The 20,931-nt window shown below is 45.2% G+C and overlaps 1 protein-coding gene across 3 annotated transcripts in view; it reads left to right on the top strand.

The window, feature by feature from the left end:
• aff2 (AF4/FMR2 family member 2) overlaps positions 1-20,931 on the top strand; it is a 465,473-nt gene that overhangs the window by 430,238 nt on the left and 14,304 nt on the right. For all 3 annotated transcript variants that reach the window (XM_033030286.1, XM_033030287.1, XM_033030285.1), the window contains 5 exons: positions 3,174-3,393; positions 9,966-10,093; positions 10,857-10,920; positions 11,092-11,228; positions 20,534-20,605. In XM_033030286.1, coding sequence (XP_032886177.1) covers positions 3,174-3,393; positions 9,966-10,093; positions 10,857-10,920; positions 11,092-11,228; positions 20,534-20,605 — 621 coding nt within the window. The remainder of the gene's footprint in view (positions 1-3,173; positions 3,394-9,965; positions 10,094-10,856; positions 10,921-11,091; positions 11,229-20,533; positions 20,606-20,931) is intronic.

Below are 20,931 nucleotides of genomic sequence, written 5' to 3'. Positions count from 1 at the left end.
CAGTCCGTCTGTCTTTTTGTTATTTTTTGTCCCGTTTTAATGTAGTTTTTATTTTTTTTGTTTGATGGGGTATGTGTGTGGGGGGGGGGAAACGGTTAAAATCTTTCCCCTGCACGGAGAACCCGACCTTTTCCATGTCGGGTCTCCGTTGTCGTTGGGGCTGAACAACGTGGAGCGGCCTCCAGCAGGAATGACTTGGGGCTCCAGTCACGGAGCTGCGGACTTACCCACCATCGCGGAGCTGGCCGAGTTCGGAGCGGGAGGAGCAGTGATGGCGCGCTGCTGCGACCCGGCCCCCCGAGATTCGGAGGCTCCAACCGCAGGTCCGGTGGACAGTAATATCGGGAGCCCGCGGGTCCCTGCTGGGAGACCGCTTTTCGTGGCTTCCTCAACGGCGACTTCTCCCGCCCGAGTTGCGGGGTCGAGGAGTACCTGGAGCAGGGTCTTACATCGCCCGGCGCGGCTTCAACGGCTGCGGGACTTTGCTAGCGCCCGCCGGGGGCTCCAACAACAAGACCCGGAGCGTGGCCTTGCATCGCCCGGCGCGGCGTTAATGGCCGCGGGACAATTGCCATCGCCCGCCGGGGGCTTTGACTCTGACATCGGGAGGATAATGGGGAGTGCAGGGGAGAGATAAGTTTTTGCCTTCCATCACAGCGAGGAGGAGATACGCTGTGATGGATGTCTGTGTAAATTGTGTTGTGTCTTGGGTCTTTTTTTCTTGTGTGTATGACTGCAGAAACAACATTTCATTTGAGCCTCTATGAGGTTCAAGTGACAAATAAATTGTATTGTATTGTAACCAAACTTATGAGGGGGATTTTAATATCAATTCCTCAAGAACCAGGTACTCTCAAATATGGGATGTGAGTATTGTCCTAACGTTGCTAAGGCACTGGTCTCCAGCAACAGCTCTGTCCCTACAAAAACTGACGCATAAAACAGTCATGCTGATGGCTTTGGTCACAGCACAAAGGGTACAGTCTTTACATAAGTTAAGGCTGAACAATATGACTTCTTCAACAAGAAATATAACTTTTCATGCTCACGAATTAGTCAAACAGAACAGACCGGGACCATCAGGCCTCAAAATAGAATGTAGGGCTTACCCTATAGATGATCGTCTCTGTATAATAAGACATTTATTGTTATATATGGAGAACACCGAAAACATCAGAGGCTATGAGATGGCACTACTAATCAGCCACAAGCAACCCCACAAAAAAGTGTCGGTTCAAACTATTTCCAGATGGCTGAAACAGGTTTTAACAACAGCTGGAGTGGATACTAACATATTCAAATCTCATTCCACCAGGGCTGCAGCTACATCGGCAGCTATGGAGTTGGACGTACCGATGGACCAAATCCTGGAGACAGCAGGATGGTCAAGGGAAAAAACGTTCCAACAATTCTAACATAAACCAGTGGTTAAACTTGGAACTTTTGCAGAATCAATTTTAAGTTCTGTAATATGATTTCACCCCATGAAATAGGGGCTATAATTTGTTGTTAATAACTTTATCATGGATTTCAATGTCGGATTCATGTTTAAATATGTTAACACAATTCCTCCCTTAGTCAATTAAGGCAGATGTGATGCATGGACTCGTTTCCACGGCATGAAATCACAGAGCTTTGAAATCTTCACGTAGTCACTCACGTGACTCCGAAGTAAAATAGTAAGATTAAACGAGAACTTACCAGTTCGAAGTTTGATCGTTATTTTATGAGGAGTAACGTTGAGGGATTACGTGCCCTCCGCTCCCACCCTTGATCATACAGTTCAACTGGTAACCTCTTCTCTAATCTTACTATGTTCAGTCATTACTGTTATCTGTGATTTCACACCGCTGCTTTGAAGAATGACACGCATGCGTCCTGGCGGGTTCTTCACGTAATCCCTCAACGTTACTCCTCATAAAATAACGATCAAACTTCGAACTGGTAAGTTCTCGTTTAATCTTACTATTTAGAGAAAAAGGCCCTTCGGCCCACTAAGTCTGCGCCAACTAGTGATGCCCATAGATTAGCACTAAGCTACACACAAGGTTTATATATTTTTTTACAATTTTACCAAAGCCAATTAACCTACAAACCTGTATGTCTTTTGAGTATGGGAGGAAACCGGAGAAAACCCACGTGGTCACAGGGAGAATGTACAAACTCCATACAGACAGCACCCATAGTCAGGATTGAACCCTGTTCTCTGGCATTGTAAGGCAGCAACTCTACTGCTGCGCCACCATGCCACCCCAAATCTTTGATGGTCTTTGATGGTCAGCATGGACTCGATCAGCTGAAGGGCCTGCTTCCATGCTCTATCTCTCGATGAGCCTCACATTCTAGAGTTGGATTCTGATCTCTGGTGTTGTCCGTGCAGAGTTTGCACGTTCTCTCCGTATAGAATTTGCACGTTCTCACTGGGTAAAGTTTGCATTCTCCCCAGTGTAGAGCTTGCACGTTCTCCCTGTACAGAGTTTGCACATTTTCTCTGTGCAGAGTTTGCACGTTATTCCTGTGGAGAGATTGCATGTTCCCTCAGTGCAGAGTTTGTATGTTCACTATGTAGAGTTTGCATATTCTCTCTGTGTAGAATTTGCATGTTTTCTCTGTGTAGAGTTTGCACTTTCAATCTGCGACTGTGAGGCTTTCCTTTGGGGCTTTCAGCTTCATCCCAAAGATGTGCAGATTGTTTGGCTAATTGCTCCCTGAGTTTATAGACACAGCACGGAAACAGGCTCTACAGCCCACTGAGTGCATGCCGGCCATTGATCAATCGTTCACACTAGTTCTTTTATCCCACTTTCGCATCCACTCCCTGCACACGTGGGGCAATTTACAGAGGGCCAATTAACCTGCAAAACAGCACGTCTTTGGGATGTGGGAGGAAACCGGAGCATACGGAGGAAATCCCTGTGGTCACAGGGAGAACCTGCAAACTCCACACAGACAGCACCTGGAGTCAGGATCGAACCTGTGTCTCTGGCATATGAGGCAGTAGCTCTACCGGCTGTACCAATGTGCCATAGGTGAAGGCACCCCGAGAGATAGCACAGCTACGATAGGTTGAGTGTCCTCCGGTATCATGAGGTGAGAGAAAGGCCGACTGAAATGTTTTGTTGCTCCCTGCCTCTGATGTCCAATCCTGGAACATTCATTCTTTCTTCTCCTAGGTTAACAAAACAGTTGACCACCAAAAGGGACCGGAAGTTCCCACCTCCGCTCTCGCCACTGCCGGATGAACCTGAGTCCAAACGCGGAATAAACGAGAGCGAGCTCCTTGGCCAGGAGAGCAGCAGTAACTCCGTACCAAGCAGTGCCTCACAGCCCTCCACGCAATACAAACACCGCAAACCCGACAACAAGCCCACGTGCCACGCAAAAAACACCACCGTGAGTTCCACTTCTTCATCGCTTATGTCCACGAAAGACATAATGGTGTGAAACGCACGGCTACTTCATCTGTGAAAGGAAGAGAGAGTAGTTGGGGTAACAGAGGGGTGCTGGAGTAACTCAGTGGGTCAGGCAGCATCTCGGGAGAACCTTCTTCAGACCCTTCACCTTACCTGAAACGTGACCTCTCCATGTTAGACCATAAGATATAGGAGCAGAATTAGGCCATTTGGCCCATCGAGTCTGCTCCAGCTTTCAATTATGGGTAATCTATCTTTCCCTCTCAACCCCATTCTCCTGCCTTCTCCCCATGACCACTGGCACCTTTACTAATCAAGCACCGGTCAATCTTCAATACCCATTGACTTTGCCTTTATGGCCGTCTGTGGCAATGAATTCCAGAGATTCACCACCCTCTGACGAAATACATTTCTCCTCATCTCCTTTCTAAAGGTATATCCTTTTATTCTGAGACTATGGACTCTGGTCCTAGACACTCCCACTAGTGGAAACATCCTCTCCACATCCCCTCTAACCAGGCTTTTCAATATTCGGTAAATTTCAATGATAGGTATTAATAGATTTCAATGAGCTACCCCCTCATCCTTCTAAACTCCAGCGAGTAGAGGACCAGTGCCGTTAAATGCTCATCATACGTTAACCTAATCATCTCCGGGATCATTCTCAGGACCTCCTTCCTCAGATATAGGGCCCTAAACTGCTGAGAATCCTCCAAATGCCGTCTGACCAGTGTCTCATAACGCCTCAACATTACATCCCTGTTTTCATTTTCTAGCCCACTTGAAAAAAATGTTAGCATTGCATTCACCTTCCTTACTACAGATTCAACTTGCAAATTAACCTTTTGGGAAAACTGTATAATACCAGCATTCCAAGTCCATTTGCACCTCCGATTTCTGAATCAATTTAGGTTTAAGGTTTATTATTGTCCAAAAGGATCAGATACATCCGACATGAGTACAATCAAGTTGAATTCATGTACAATAGGTAGAGCAAAGGGTGCAGAGTGCAGAATATAGTTCTCAGCTCTGTAGCTATTCAGTTCCATAGACAACATGCAACATGCTCAATGGGGTAGAGGTGAATCGGCCAATACCCTAGCCAATACCCTAGACTGTTTTAGTCTACATCACGAGAGGCTCGACGCATTGCAATATGGAGGTGTTTGCTGTGCACAAATAAGCTCCAAGGAGTGCAGAAAAGATTTACGAGAATATTGCCTGGATTTGAGGGCCCGAACTGTAGGGAGAGGTTGGATAGGCTTGGACTTTATTATTTGGAGGGCTTTGGGAGGGTGAAGGGTGATCTTAGAGAGGTGTATTAAATCATGAGGGAAATTGATAGGGTGAATGTACTTTACAGAGTACTTTACACAGAGTAGAGGAATCAAGATCCAGAGGACATAGATTTTTAGTGAGAGGAGAAAGAATGAATAGGAACTAGGTAACACCATTTTCACTCAGAGGGTGGTGGGTATATGGAACGAGCTGCCAGAGGAGGCAGTTAAGGCAGGCACAATAACAGCATTTAAAAGACACTTGGACAGGTACATAGATAAGGTTTAGATGGTTATGTGCAAGTGCAGGCAAATGGGACCGGCTATGATGGGACATCTTGGTTGGCATGGATGAATTGGGCAGAGGGGCCTGCTTCAGTGCTACATGGCTCCTGTATTGCGAAAGGGGCAATGCTTCAAAAGTATTTCATTGCCTTTAATGACTCCAAGCAAATGGGGATCATTAAATGAAATCAAGTAGAAATCAGACTAATGACGGCGGTGGAGGCCAAGTCTTCGGGTACTTATAAAGCAGATATAGATAGGTTGTTGACTCGTAAGGGAATCAAAGGTTACGGGGAGTAGGCAGGAGAATGGGGTTGCGAGGGAGCCATGATCGAATGGCGGAGCAGACTTAAAGGGCCGATTATCCTATTTCTGGTATTAACATCTTACATCTTACAAAGGACCTACACTGAAAATACACGTTGGTTTCATGTTCATTATGAACTCTGTGTGTTTCCCAGGTTTTGTTTTTGATCAGTCCTTTACCAGTGACTGGCTTTAGGGCACCGTGGCCAATTGAAATAAATGTTTTCTTTTCGTTTATGAAAATTCCCAGCTCCAAGAATGAAAGAGACAGTGCTGGTGTCTCAGACAGAAATGGCCGGGCGTGAAGCAGGCCTGATTTGATTAGGAAGAAGCCAGCAGTATTTTTGATAAATAGTTTAGCACCTTCATACAGAATTTTTCATATTCAGATTATACGTTTGAACCATTCATACATATCGCTATTAGGACGACTGCACTAGACTCAATTTCTTCCATCATCATGAACATAACCTGATTCAATTCTGTTGCCAGGGCAACAGCTCAGTAAAGTCTCAGAATTACCATAATACCCTCAACTTGTTCTGTCTATTCACGAGACGAGATGAAGCTGTATATTTTCAGAATGCATAATGCTTTTTGTTAAAAAAAAAAGAGCAACATTCTCTGGAATTTAAACCTCTTTAGAAAATATTAATTCAGCCAATTTCTTTTTAACACATTATGCAAAGATTGAAAGCTTGACGTTCCAGGTGAAAAGTTTCACAACAAACTGTTGGCAGAAACATTTGTTTGCTCATTGATCGGAGAAAAAATTAGTGGGATCTGAGATCAAAGAACATGAACCTGAACACTCTGACCGCTGCCATTTTAATGGAATAGATGTATTTAGTTTAGTTTAAAGATGCAGTGCGAAAACAGGCCCTTCGGCCCACCGAGTACACGCCGACCAGCGATCCCCACACACTAACACTATCCTACACACACGAGGGGGAGGGGCAATTTACGATTTTTACCAAGCCAATTTACCTACAAACCTCTACGTCCTTGGAGTGTGGGAGGAAACCGGAAATCCCGGACAAAACCCACGCAGGTTACGGGGACAACATAAAAAATCTGTACAGACTGCACCCGTAGTCAGGTCTCTGGCGCTGTAACTTTACCACTGCGCCACCATGCCGCCCTAATGGGCATTAAATGATGACTAGATCACTGATTTGTTCCTTCTGCGCAAATCTAATTTCCTAATGTCCTCCTAATTGGTTCACATCTGAAGAAGGGTTTCGGCCCGAAACGTCGCCTATTTCCTTCGCTCCATAGATGCTGCTGCACCCGCTGAGTTTCCCCAGCAATTTTGTGTACCTTTGGTTCACATCTCTACTTGATCTGAGCAAAGAGGGGAAAAACAAAGTGATGGAGGAACTCAACAGGTCAGGCAGCATCTGTAGAGGGAAATGCACAAGTGACCATTTACAATGTTAAAAGACAAGGCATCGTTTACTGCTTTTATTTCAAGAATAGGTTTATAGATAGGCCTTGATAAAGTGGACATGAGGAGGATATTTCCACTAGTGGGAGAATTTAGGACCAGAGGGCATACCCTCAGAATAAAAGGTTGGACCTTTAGAAAGGAATTTCTTAAGCCAGAGGATGGAGAATTTGTGAAATTAATTGCCACAAATGACTACAGGTGTCATTGGGTGTCAAGCGGAGATTGATAGATTCTTGATTAGTAAGGGTGTCTAAGGTTATGTGGAGAAGGCAGGGGAATTGGGTTTGAGAGGAAAAAATAGATCAGCCATGATCAAATGGCAGACTCAATGTCTGAAACGATCCAATTCTGATTAGACCAGGTCCTATTTTAAACCACGATGTACTGTGCTAGCATCTAAATTACTACCTTAAAGTCACCATTCTTCTTTGACCCAGTTCACTTTCAAAGCAGGTCTCCAGTCATTAGAATAGCAGAACTATTCCACTTTTATATCTTTGTACAATCTTTAAAAACCGAAGCCTAAAGTGTAGAGCCTGAAAGTTAACTCCAAAATAAATGTCCAATAGACAAAGGTGCAGGAGTAGGCCATTCGGCCCTTCGAGCAAGCACCGCCATTCAATGCTGATCATCCACAATCAGTACCTCGTTCCTGCCGTTCCTGCCGTTCCTGCCTTCTCCCCATATCCTCTGACTCCGCTATTTTTAAGAGCCCTATCTAGCTCTCTCTTGAAACCATCCAGAGAACCTGCCTCCACTGCCCTCTGAGGCAGAGAATTCCACAGACTCACCACTCTCTATGAGAAAAAGTGTTTCCTCGTCTGCGTTCTAAATGGATACTCCTTATTCTTAAACTGTGGCCCCTGCTTCTGGACTCCCCCAACATCGGGGACATGTTTCCTGCCTCTAGCGTGTCCAAACCCTTAATAATCTTATATGTTTCAATGAGATGCCCTCTCATCCTTCTAAACTCCAGAGTGTACAAGCCCAGCTGCTCCATTCTCTCAGCATGTCCCGCCATCCTGGGAATTAACCTCGTAAACCTACGCTGCACTCCCTCAATAGCAAGAATGTCCTTCCTCAAATTAGGGGACCAAAACTGCGCACAATAATCCAGGTGTGGTCTCACTAGGGCTCTGTACAACTGCAGAAGGACCTCTTTGCTCCTATATTCGATTCCTCTTGTTATAAAGGCCAACATGCCATTCGCTTTCTTCACTGCCTGCTGTACCTGCCTGCTTACTTTCATAGACTGATGTACAAGGACCCCCAGATCCCGTTGTACTTCCCCTTTTCCCAGAAACTGAGGAGTGGGATTTATTGTAAAGTTCTTTCAAAGAGCTGGCCGAGAATCAAGGGTGCATGTGTTATGACTTTTCTGTGAAGTATGTATACAGTTTCCTTTTCAAATAATATGTTTTTCTGCTTCTTTTAAGCTAAGCACTTTATATCACAACTCATGGTGATATAGTACAACATTCTCCTCTTTCCAGCTCTGATGGCAAACACTTAGAATTTGTGCCCTCTGAGTACTGAAAGCCACTCCCCATCTGCCCATGTTTGGTCCACATCCCTTTAAAGCCAGTCCCCATCTACCCATGTTTGGTCCATATCCCTCTAAAGCCACTCCCCATCTGCCCATGTTTGGTCCATATCCCTCTAAAGTCACTCCCCATCTACCCATGTTTGGTCCATATCCCTCTAAAGCCACTCCCCATCTGCCCATGTTTGGTCCATATCCCTCTAAAGCCACTCCCCATCTACCCATGTTTGGTCCATATCCCTCTAAAGCCACTCCCCATCTGCCCATGTTTGGTCCAAATCCCTCTAAAGCCACTCCCCATCTGCCCATGTTTGGTCCATATCCCTCTAAAGCCAGTCCCCATCTACCCATGTTTGGTCCATATCCCTCTAAAGCCACTCCCCATCTGCCCATGTTTGGTCCACATCCCTCTAAAGCCACTCCCCATCTACCCATGTTTGGTCCATATCCCTCTAAAGCCACTCCCCATCTTCCCATGTTTGGTCCACATCCCTCTAAAGCCACTCCCCATCTGCCCATGTTTGGTCCATATCCCTCTAAAGCCAGTCCCCATCTACCCATGTTTGGTCCATATCCCTCTAAAGCCACTCCCCATCTGCCCATGTTTGGTCCACATCCCTCTAAAGCCACTCCCCATCTGCCCATGTTTGGTCCACATCCCTCTAAAGCCACTCCCCATCTGCCCATGTTTGGTCCATATCCCTCTAAAGCTTTCCTGTCCATGTACCTTTTAAATTTTCTAGATTCTAAATTGCCTGACAGAACATTGATCTTTTGATCATTTACTCATGTAATTGGCAAGTCGATGTGTATTCACCATCTCTAATGCCCTTGGGAAAAGGTTGGTGAGCCATTATCTCAAACTATTACGTCCCTCGGGTGAAGGTGCTCCCAGAGTGTAGTTAAGGAAGAAGCTTCATGAATTTGACCGAGTGCCAATGAAGGGCCAGTGAATCATGCATCTGGGATGTGGGAGGAAACCCCAGTACCTGGAAGAGAAACCCTCATGGTCACAGGGGAAATGTGCAAACTCCACGCACACTGCATCTGAGGTCAGGATTGAACCCGGATTGCTGGAGTCGTGAGGCAGCAGCTCTACCTGCTGCATCGCTGCAACGCTTTAAGGTCAGATAAGTCACGGATACGTCCAACTGTTCATGCCAGGTTGGTCATAGAGTCATGCAACACCAAAATAAGCCATTAGCGGCAACCCATCCACAACGATCAAGATGCCCCATCTACATTAGTCCCATCTGCTTGAATTTGGCCCATATCCCTTTAAACATTTCCTATAAGTGTAACTAACCAAATGTCTTTTAAAGATTGTTATTGTACCTGCCTCAATTACCTCCTCAGGTAGCTTGTTCCATATATCTACTGTCATTTGTGTTAAAAAGTTGCCCCTCAGGTTCCCATTAAATCTTTCAACACTCACCTTAAACCTATATCCTCTGGTTCTTACAATCACCCTCCAATCTTCCTTACAAATTTAAGTTCCTCAAAAATTTACAACAGGAATAGGCTGCTTGAGCCTCGAGAGGGCTCTAACATCGAATAAAATCATGGTTGTTTAATCAGATGGGTGTTTATGTGCTGTAACATTGGGTATGTTGTTGGGTATTGCACATTAGCCTTGCTACCAACAGAAAAATACCTCATTCCTTGCAATAACAAATACTTCTTTATTGCAGGAGAACGAATCGCATCCCAGCTTGTCAAGCAATGTCCAAGAGAACAGCCAATCGCAAACGGATACTTGGATGTTGATATCCAATGGTCATTCAGAACCACGAAGACCCAAGTTGACTTTTGATGACACGTGAGTGCTCATTTGCATGCCATGCTACTGAACCTCCGGAAGTATATCCATTGGTCTGCTCTCAGAGTCAGTAGCTTATAAGTTCAAGCCCCATTCATGCACAACAGTAGGTGGATTCCATTGAAATGCTCTCCACAGAACATGAAAGGAAACCACATTGGGATGGCTCAGTGACACAATGGTAGAGTTGCTGCCTCACAGCGCCAGAGACCCAGTTTTGGGTGCTGTCTGTACGGAGTTTGTACGTTCTCCCTGTGACCACGTGGGTTTTCTCCGGGTGCTCCGGCTTCCTACCACACTCCAAAGACGATCAGGCTTGTAGGTTAATTGGCTTCTGTAAATTGTAAGTTGTCCCTAGTGTGTAGTACGGGGTGATCGCCTGTTGGTGGGCCGAAGGACCTGTTTCCACGCTGTATCTCTAAAATCTAAAGTCTAAAATAAAGGACTATCTCTCTGACTAACCTACAAACCTGTACGTCTTGGGATGTGGGGGGAAACCGGAGAAAACCCACACGGTCACAGGAAGAATGTACAAACCCCGTACAGGCAACACCCATAGTCAGGATCAAACCCGGGTCTCTGGTGCTGTAAGGCAGTAACTCTACTGTTGAGCCAGCCACCGTGCCACCCTCTACTCTTTCCCGTTGCTGTAGTCAATCTTGTCTTGACTGGGAGCAGATCACTTTCCTTGACTGTAACAGAGAGATGACTGATTCTCAACACCGTAGACATCCAGTTGTGACTGATGATGACTGTTTTACAGGTCTCATAATGCCGATTACTACATGCAAGAGGCCAAGAAGCTGAAACATCGAGCTGACGCACTGGTAATATATCCATCCATGTGCTTTATTGCTCCCTTCCTTTGTTGTTACTGGCATGACATAAGTCAATAGGTACAAGCTGAGCCTGCTGCCATGTCACCAGTGAGAAGTGAAATTGTGGTGCCTCTTGTTGAGATCCACATCACTAAAGTTCTTTTCTTTTTTAATTTTCAGCTTGATAAGTTTGGAAAAGCAGTTAATTATGCAGATGCAGCACTCTCATTCATTGAATGCGGGAATGCCATGGAGCGTGACCCATTAGAGGCAAAATCCCCATATACCATGTATTCCGAGACGGTGGAACTCATCAGGTTAATGTCTTTATGAATATAATTTTACTAATCACTTTTAAATGATAATTAATAACCTGCTGTGAGGAAATCAAAATTGGAGATTAAGAGCCATACAAAGATGTCATATTTCAGAACTTTAACACTTAAATCGACTTTTGTTTGTTTGCTTATAATTTATATGTTTAAGTAATTTACGATGGTTGGTGGTTCCTCGGTAAATACTTGAGCAAATAAACTGTTCAACATCCTTGAAGGCTAAGGACGTTAATAATGGCTGAAGAATGTAAAGAGTCTGACGAGATGGGAAGACAAGTGTCGTCTGAAATTTAGTGCAGTGATGGATGATGTGATATACTTGGGAGGGAAGGACTTTAGATTTTATAGATACAGCGTGGAAACAGGCCTTTCGGCCCACAGAGTCTGCGCTGACCAATGATCACCCCATACTGTAGCACTGTCCTACACACCAGGGATGATTTACAGTTTTTGCAAAGCCAATTAACCTATAAACCTGTATATCTTTGGCGTGTGGGAGGAAGCCAATCTTGCAGTATCAGATAGGCCTAAGGTCATTCTTACAGTCAGGACTGATTTAGCTTAGATTAGTTTAGTTTAGAGACATGGCGTGGAAACAGTCCATTTGGCCCACCGAGTGCATGTCGACCAGCAATCACCCATATCCAAAACAATAGGGATAATTTACCAAAGTCAACTAACCTACAAACCTGTACCTCTTTGAAGTGTGGGTCGAAATCTCACGTGGTCACAGGGAGAACATACAAACTCCGTACAGACAGCACCCGTAGTCAGGATTGAACCTGGGTCTCTCGAACTGTAAGGTAACATCTCTACCACTGTGCCACCATGCTACCCTAAGGAATGGAGGCAATATAAATAAATGCTGTAGTCTTAATAGAGTTGCAAGGATATAGAGGCCTCGTTGTTTACATGCACAAATCTTTAAAGGTAGCAGGTCATGTTAATAAACCTTGATTAGTTAAATTCTCCGCAGTCTCTTTAACATCCTCCAGCCTTACACTCACTCTGCACTTGTCCAATTGTAGTTTCTTAATCATCCCCCATTTTCATGAAAACATAGAATAGTGCAGCACAAAAACAGGCCATTTGGCCCACAATATCTGTACCGAACATGATGCCAACAGTTATCTGCCTGCACATGATCTATATCCCTCCTTTCCCTGCATATCCACAAGCCTTATTCCACCATTAGTAGGCATCCATTCAGTTGCTGAGGCTCTGAGTAAAGCTCCTCTCCATTTCGGTCTTCTCCATCAAGATTTATTCTGTGAAGCTAGTTCTTTCACCAAACCTTTGGTCACCGGAGCAAACATGTTCCCATGTGAATCTGTGAGATTCTAAAAGCACCTTAAACTGTATGGGTTTTCTCCGGGTGCTCCAGTTTCCTCCCACACATGCAGTTTTGTAGGTTAATTGGCTTTGGTAAGATTATAATTGTCCCTTGTGTGTAAAATAGTGCTAGCATATGGGATGATCGCTGATTGGCACAGACTCGGTGGGCCGAAGGGCCTGTTTTTATGCTGTATCTCTAAAGTCTAATGCACTTCACCAAAATTAAGTTTCAGCCTAAATTTAATTTGGAGCTCCATTTGTTGAAAAAAAAACGAACAGATTCTAAATAGAGCCACGGGTTGAAAGAAGAAAGAAGTTATGGTAGACTTTTGTAGATATCTGACTGGGGAGCTCCCAGTCAAATGTTTCAACTGGGGAGCTTTGTTCATTGCAAGGCACTGCACGTTGGAGAAAATATTGGAAATATTGACAATATTGACCTTGGAAATATTAGAATGGCCCCAGGGGTAGAAGTCCCTGAAGGTCTTTTTTTTAAGCTCCATAGAACGGCAAAGGTTAAGTGGAAGTTAAAAGGTCTGAAGAAGGGTCTCGACACGAAACGTCATCCATTCCTTCTCTCCAGAGATGCTGCCTGGCCTGCTGAGTTCCTCCAGCATTTTGTGTCTATCAAAGGTTAAGTGCTTTGAGGTATGTAGGGCTTTTAAGTTATTTCAACCAAGGAAGAACTGGCCTAGAATTGGATGGTGAAGTGCTGTTCATTCAGCACTAAATGACTGAAAATGCATTTAACACAGAGCGATAGTCAATGGTGACCATTGTGGGTCAATTTACATCACTTGTCGCTGGTGCACCAAGTTATAGTATTCCTCCTGCAATACTCCTATTGGATGTTATGGTGGGAGTTGGACCACATTGTCCAGGGAGCACTATTGCTAGTCACCTCTGGGACAACTGGGTTTCCTGCAGCAAATGAGAGTCCACTCAGATAGAACATAGAACAGTACAACGCAATATTTGTGCCGAACATGATGCCAAGACCAACTCTTTTCTGCCTGCACGTAATCCATGTCCCGCCATTCTCTGCATATTCATACGCCCATCCAAAATTCTCATAAACACCACTTTCATAACGGCTTCCACCACCACCCCAGACAGCGCATTCAGGCACTAACCACCCTCTTTGCAAAAAGAAAACGTCCCCGCACATCTCCTTTAAACTTTGTCCCTCTCACCCTAAACCTATGCCCTCTAGTATTTGAATGTTTTCCGTTCTTGGAAAAAGTTCCGACTGTCTATAACTCTCATAATTTTTCTCTTACATTTTTCCAGGAAGTCCAACGTGGGGAAGGGTTGGGATTGCTCAAAGGTTCATGGGAAAGAATGTGCAATCAGGTCATCAATCAGTTAAATGAGCTGGGGATGGGGAAATGCTGAGGGATTGTGCCAGTTCAGTGCAGATAGTTGGAGAAGGAGGATGGGCACAATGAGATGGAGATCAGAACAGGAGAGCTGTGAAGAAGCAGGGCCCATTTACAGTGTCAAATATGTGGGTGCGCTGTTGCTCTATTCATTGAGGATGTCTGAATGATAAAAGAAAAAATATGGGATCTATCTTCCAAGTCCAAGACTCCCTGAAAGTGGCCACACAAGAAGACGGAGTGGTAAAGAAGACACATGCTTTGCTTGCTTTCATAGGTCGGGGCATTGAGTATAAGAGACAGGAAGTCACAATGCAGCATTATAAAACTTTGATTGGGTCACATTTGGAGTATTGCATGCACTTCTAGTCGCTCTGGAAGCTTTGGAAAGGGTGGCGAGGTGGTTTATCAGAATGATGCCTGGATTAGGGGGTATTAGCTACAGGAAGAGGATGGTCAGACGTGAATTGTTTTCTCTGGAATACAGGAGATTGAGGTATATAACATTTTAAGACAGCTATAACCTATTTCCCACGATGGCAATATCAAATACAAGAGGGCATAGCTTTCAGGTGAGAGGGGCAGCTCGAAGGAGATGTGCGGGGCAAGTTTTCTACACAGAGGGTGGTGAGTGCCTGGTGCTGTGATTGGTGGTAGAGACAGATATGGTATATTCACGAGACTTATGGATAGGCACATGGACATGGAGGGAATGGAGGGATATGGATTATTCACAGGTAGATAAGAGATGGCATTGTGATCAGTACAGACATTGTGCAGTGAAAGGCATGTTACTGTGATGTTCTCTATTCTATGTTCTATGTCAGATTGTCTGAGGTAAAAGATTTAGGATTGACGTCAGAAGGAATGTTCGCAAGGAAGGCTGTGGGCATTGTCTATACTTATGGAAATGTCCAATCACTTTGTGGAATCCAGGGATTCAAGGGATATGGAGATCAGATGAGCAAGTGTGGTTGATTGATTGATTGATTCCTTCATTTATTGATTGATTCATTCATTGGAAGATACAACTATATTCAATGAAGTGCTAACACCTCCACTGAAAGAATAGTCAGTGAAGAAAGAAAGAGGTCATAAATAAGTATCAAAAGAACCAGTGGGGAGATATAGAGAAATTATTTCATGCAGTAAGATTTACGTGAATATAAATTGTTTTATTCATCGGGATTACAATATCTGGAAGGTAAATGGAAGCAGATTTAACAGAAATTTTCAGGAGGAATGTGAATAAAAATATTATAAATTAATAGCAAAAACTGTAGGACCTATTTGGAGAGACATTGGAAAATAACCTCCCGCAGTGTGTAATTGTGTGAAAACGTGAAGCGATGCACAGTGGCTGTCAAAGAGCATACAGCCATCAACATATGATAACTTGAATTAATGGGGATTTGAGATTGAGAAGCTATTTAACGTGTGACGGGAATGTCAAACAAGGCCACAGACTGGTGACGAGAGCCACCTGTAGAGGTGAGAAGAACTGATGTGCACAGAGAGCATTAAACCTTACTCCCATCAATCAGCAGGGAGAGCCGCTGCCTCACAGTGCCAGAGACCCAGGTTCGATCCTGACCTCGGGTTCGGTCTGTGTGGAGTCTGCACGTCTTCCCTGTGACAGCAGTTTCCACATTATACGTCAACGCTCAAGGTATTTTATTGTCACGTGTACCAATTAAGGTACAGTGATATCTGATTTAACATACAGCCATACCAAAAAAAAGCAACAAGACACAGAACTACATAAAAGTTAACATAAACTCCCACCACAGCGGATTCCCCACATTCCTCACTGTGATGGAAGGCAATAATGTCTAATCTTCCCTCTTTATTCTCCTCTTTATTGGGGCAGTCGAACCATCTGCAGTTGGGGCGATTGAAGCTCCTGCGGCTTGGAACTCCAATGTCGGTCCCTAACCAGGGACTGCTAAGTCCTCGATGTTAAATTCCGCAGGATCCCGCGGCCTGAGCAACTGAGTTACTCCACCGCTATGTGTCTTTGAATGTTGATACCGTCGCTTTGTAAGCGAACCAAGCAAAACATAAGGCATTATTCCTCCCGTTTGCCAGTCATAAGGTCACATGGAATAGGCGTAGAATTGGGCCATTCGGCCCATCGAGTCTATTCTGCCATTCAATCATGGCTGATCTATCTCTCCCTCCTAACCCAATTCTCCTGCCTTCTCCTCATAATTTCTGACACCTGTACTAATCAAGAATCTATCTATTTCTGTCTTAAAAATATTCACTGACAGCCTCTTCAGCCTTCTGTGGCAAAGAATTTCCAGATTCACCATCCTCTGCCTAAAGAAATTTCTCCTCATCTCCTTCCTAAGAGAACGTCTTTTAATTCTGAGGCTATGACCTCTAGTCCTAGACTCTCCTACTAGTGGAAACATCCTCTCCACATAGAATAGAATAGCCTTTTATTGTCATCCAGACCGAAGTCTGAACGAAATTTAAGCAGTCATACATATAATATAATACAATACAATAAAAAACAACAATAAACACATATTAACATCCACCACAGTGAGTCCACCCAACATCTCCTCACTGTGATGGAGGCAAAAGTCTTAGGGCTGCAGTCTCTTCCCTCCTCTTCTCCTTCTGCGCTGAGGCGATACCCCCCGGGCGATGTTAAAACCTGTCCTCGCGGCTCAAACACCGCGGCCCGGGGTAGTCGAAGCTGCCGCTCACCAGACCTGCTGACGCAGCCGCTGGCCCGCGGCCGAACCCCCGGTCTCAGGCCACCGCCACCAGAACTGCCGTCCCAGCCCCCGGAGCATCGTTCCAGCCCCGAGCCGGATCGCCCTCACGTGAGTGCTGCCACCGTCTCAGCCTCGCGCCAGGCCGCCGCTCCTCCCTCGCGCCAGGCCGCCCCGACTGGGCACCGCTCCTTCCTCAGGCTGGGCCGCCCCGACCGGGCACCGCTCCTCCCTCAGGCTGGGCCGCCCCGACCGGGCACCGCTCCTCCCTCAGGCTGGGAACGCCATACCTCCCCGAGCTCGGCTACTTCGACGGGAGCACCGTTCCTTCCTCGGGCCGGCCGTCACAGCCCCTCACGAAAGCCCTGTTCCAGCCCCGAGCCGGGCCGTCCTCACGGGAGCGAGCTCAGTGCGAGTCCTGGCGGGCTCTGCCTCCTGAGCCTCGAGGTCGCCAGCTCCGCCATTAGGCCTCAGCGCAGACGGAGGCAGAGAAGGGGAATACGACAAAAAAGTCGCATTCCCCCGCAGGGAGAGACAGCAAGCCCCGTTTCAACCCCCCCCCCCCCCCCAAAACACAAACTAAAAACCAAAAACTAGACTGACCAAAACGAAAATAAACAACCCAAAAACACAAAACAAATCCAAGCCTTCCACTATTCTGCATGTTTCAACGAGGTATCCCCTCATTCTTCTAAGCTCCAGGTCCAGCCGACAAACACTCGTCATAGGTTTTCCTACTCATTCCTGAGATCATTCTTGTAAACCTCTTCTGGACCCTCTCCTCAGATATGATGCCCAAAACTGCTCGCAATATTCCAAATGCTGCCTTACCAGTGCCTTCTGGAGCCTCAACATTACATCCCTGTTTTGTGTACAAGCCCTCTTGAAATAAATGCTATATTTCATACCATAGTCATACCATAGCATTGAGTTTGCTTTCTTTACTACCAATTCAACTTCCATGTTAACTTTTGGGGTATCCTGCGCCAGCTCGCCCAAGTCCCTTTGCACCTGCGATTTCTGGATTCTCATCCCATTTAGAAAATAGTCTACGCCTTTATTTCTACTACCAAAATGCATGACTCCACATTTTGCTACACTATATTCCATCTGCCACTTGCCTGCCCACTTTCCAACCTGCCCAAGTCCTTCTGCGGTGTCCCTGCTTTCTCTACACTACCTGCTCCTCACCTATTTTCGTATCATCCGCTAACTTTGCCACAAAGCCTTCAATCCCCTCATCCAAATCATTAATATACAACGTGAAGGGTAACGGCCCAGTACCGATCCTTGCAGAACTACACTAGTCACTGGCAGCCAACCAGAAAAAGCCCCCTTTATTGCCACTCTTTGTATTCTGCCATCCAACCAATCTGCTATCCATGCTAGTATCTGCCCTTTGATACCGTGGGCTCTCATGTTCCAAAACAGCCTGACATGTGGCATATTATCAAAGGCTTTCTGAACATCTAAGTGGTGTGGAAGGTCACTTTTTTAATAGTTAAAGCACCACAAATTGTTTTAGTAACTAAATAATATTAATAATCATAATCATAATTTATTAGCCAAGTATGTTTTGGAACATACGAGGAATTTGATTTGCCATCCAGTCATACCAAGAAAAGCAACAAGACACGCAACTACATAAAGATTTGACATAAGCATCCACCAGAGCGGCTCCTCCACATTCCCACTGTGATGGAAGACAATAACGTCTTATCTTCTTTCCTCCTTTTCTCCCGCGGTCGAGGGAATCGAACCATCCGTAGTCGGGGCAATTGAAGCTCCCGCAGTCAGCGATCGAAGCTCCCGCGTCGCAGTGATCAAAGCTTCCGTGATCAGGGCGGTTGAAGATCCTGCGGCTTGGAGCTCCCGGAGCCGGTCTCTAACCAGGGTCCGTGAGCTCCACGATGTTAAGTCCACAGGCTCCCGCGGTTGGAGATCCCAAGGTCGATCCCCAGCAAGAGGCCGGCAGCTCCACGGTGTTAGGCCGCAGTGCGGACAGAGATAAAACCAGAGATAGACACAAAAAGCTGGAGTAACTCAGCGGGTCAGACAGCATCTCTGGAGAAAAGGAATAGGTGACGTTTCGGGTCGAGACCCTTCTTCAGACTGAGAGTCATCTTCAGTTCCATCCTAAACAAACATAAAGCCATAATTGAGTGATAAGACATTTCTACAGAGGCTTCCCTTACACTTCCCCAAGCTATAATATGATATTGAGTTGGGATGTTACACTGGCTGGGTGTTTGATACCTGTCTTCCCTCAGGCTGTGGAATATGTGTCATCTTGCTGCTCATACCTACTGCAAATCCTGCTGAACAACTCAATCTTGCAGTAACTTAGTCCCTTTACTGAGCCCATCAATTGATCTGAGGGTATACGGCTTTCTAAATGCCATGCAAATTATCTAAACAATCAAGAGCTTAGATACAGGTGGTCACAAATGAGTTTTTTTTTTACGCTGTACATGAGCAATTTTAGTTTAGTTTATTCTCACATCTACCGAGTTACAGTGAAAAGCTTATTTGTTGCATGCTGACCAGTCAGTGGAAAGACTATACACGATTACAATCGAGCCGTTCACAGTGTAGAAAAACATGATAAAGGGAATAATGTTTAGTTCAAGATAAAGTCTGATTAAAGATAGTCTGAGGGTCTCCATTGTGGTAGATAGTAGCTCAGGACTGCTCTCCTGTTGTTGATAAAATAGTTCAGTTGCCTGATAACAGCTGGGAAGAAACTGTCCCTCAATCTGGAGTTGTGTGCTTTCACACTTCTATACCTCTTGTCTGATGGAAGAAGGAGTGATTCTGCTGCTGGCCTTGAGGAGGCAGCACAAAGTGTAGATTAAGTCAATGGAAGGGAGGATGGTTAGTGTGATAGTCTGGGCTACGCCCACAATTCACTGCAATTTCTCGCGGTCTTGGATGGAGGGTATATTTTTACTCAGCTTTCCAAGGTCTATCTGATCCTGTTGCAGATGTGAATTCGAAGGGAGTGGCTTGAGTACAGCACAAGCACAACTTGTCGGTATCAAGATGCTAACACTGGCTCAATCCGCACCACATCCCCGTCGAGATTATCTTTTTATTCAGGGAAGCTAACAAAAAAGATGCGGGGTCAGATATCTAACAGGATGTTGATTTATTGTCATCATCCAAAGGTCTAAATCACCTTGAAAAGGGGGCACAAAGTGCTGGAGTAACTCAGTGGGTCAGGCAACATCTCTGGAGAACACAGTTGATACCAAAGATAGACACAAAGTGCTGGAGTAACTCAGTGGGCCAGACAGCATCTTTAGAGAAAATGGGTAGTTGACGTTTGGGTCGTGTGCCTTCTGGGAAAGATTATTTCACCATTGTGTGTCTTTCAAGGTTTACTTCACCTACTTCAAAATCAAAAATCATCCATTTAGGCTGAAGAAGGGTCAGGACTGAGGCTTTAAATTGGTCACACAGACCCACAGGGAATTAAGGGATATGGATCACGTGCAGGCAGAGTTCAGTTTAACTTGGCATCATGTTCGGCACAGACATTGTGGGCCAAAGAGCCTGTTTGTGTGTAGTACTATTTTATATTCTATGACCAGGGTGTGAGTGGTCCTTGATTATGTCAGTTGCTTTCCTGACGCAGTGTGGTGTAGATGGAATGGGGAAGCTGGTTTGCTTGGCAAACTGGGCTGCGTCCACAAGTCTCTGTGGTAGCCTGCGGACAGAGCAGTTACCACATATCTGATGCATGATGCTCTGTCTCCCCCTCCAACTTCCAGAGAAAAATAAATCCACTCAGACTTTGTTCATTGATTGGGAATGTTAATTGTCGCTTGTTTTTTTCTTTAACAAGGTACGCCATGAGGTTAAAGAATTTCACCCGCTCCTTGGCAACAATAGCGGAGAAGAAATTGGCAGTTTTATGGTGAGTTTTTGCAAGGTGGACATTAGATTATTGATCTTGTGAGTAAGCGCTCCTTCATGTTATATGAGTGTACTTGTACAGGGAAAATATATTAATGAAAAGGCTTTCCCTTCAAATTGTGGAGTGAACTTTAAACCACATCAGATATATCCGAGGACACTGTGAGAAGCTAGAGAAGAAATTGCGGAAGCCCTGGCTGAAATTTACGAGTCATCATTAAATACTGGCGAGGTGCCAGAAGACTGGAGGGTGGCAAATATTGTGCCTCTATACAAGATGGGCTGCAGGGAATAAGCTGGGAACCATCTGTAGCTGGAAAGTTACTG

The sequence above is a fragment of the Amblyraja radiata genome, chromosome 12 (assembly GCF_010909765.2).
Source record: "Amblyraja radiata isolate CabotCenter1 chromosome 12, sAmbRad1.1.pri, whole genome shotgun sequence".
NCBI classification, from domain to species: Eukaryota; Metazoa; Chordata; class Chondrichthyes; order Rajiformes; family Rajidae; genus Amblyraja; species Amblyraja radiata.
The sequence above is the reverse complement of the archived record's forward strand: the minus strand, read 5'-3'. Positions and strand labels throughout refer to the sequence as shown.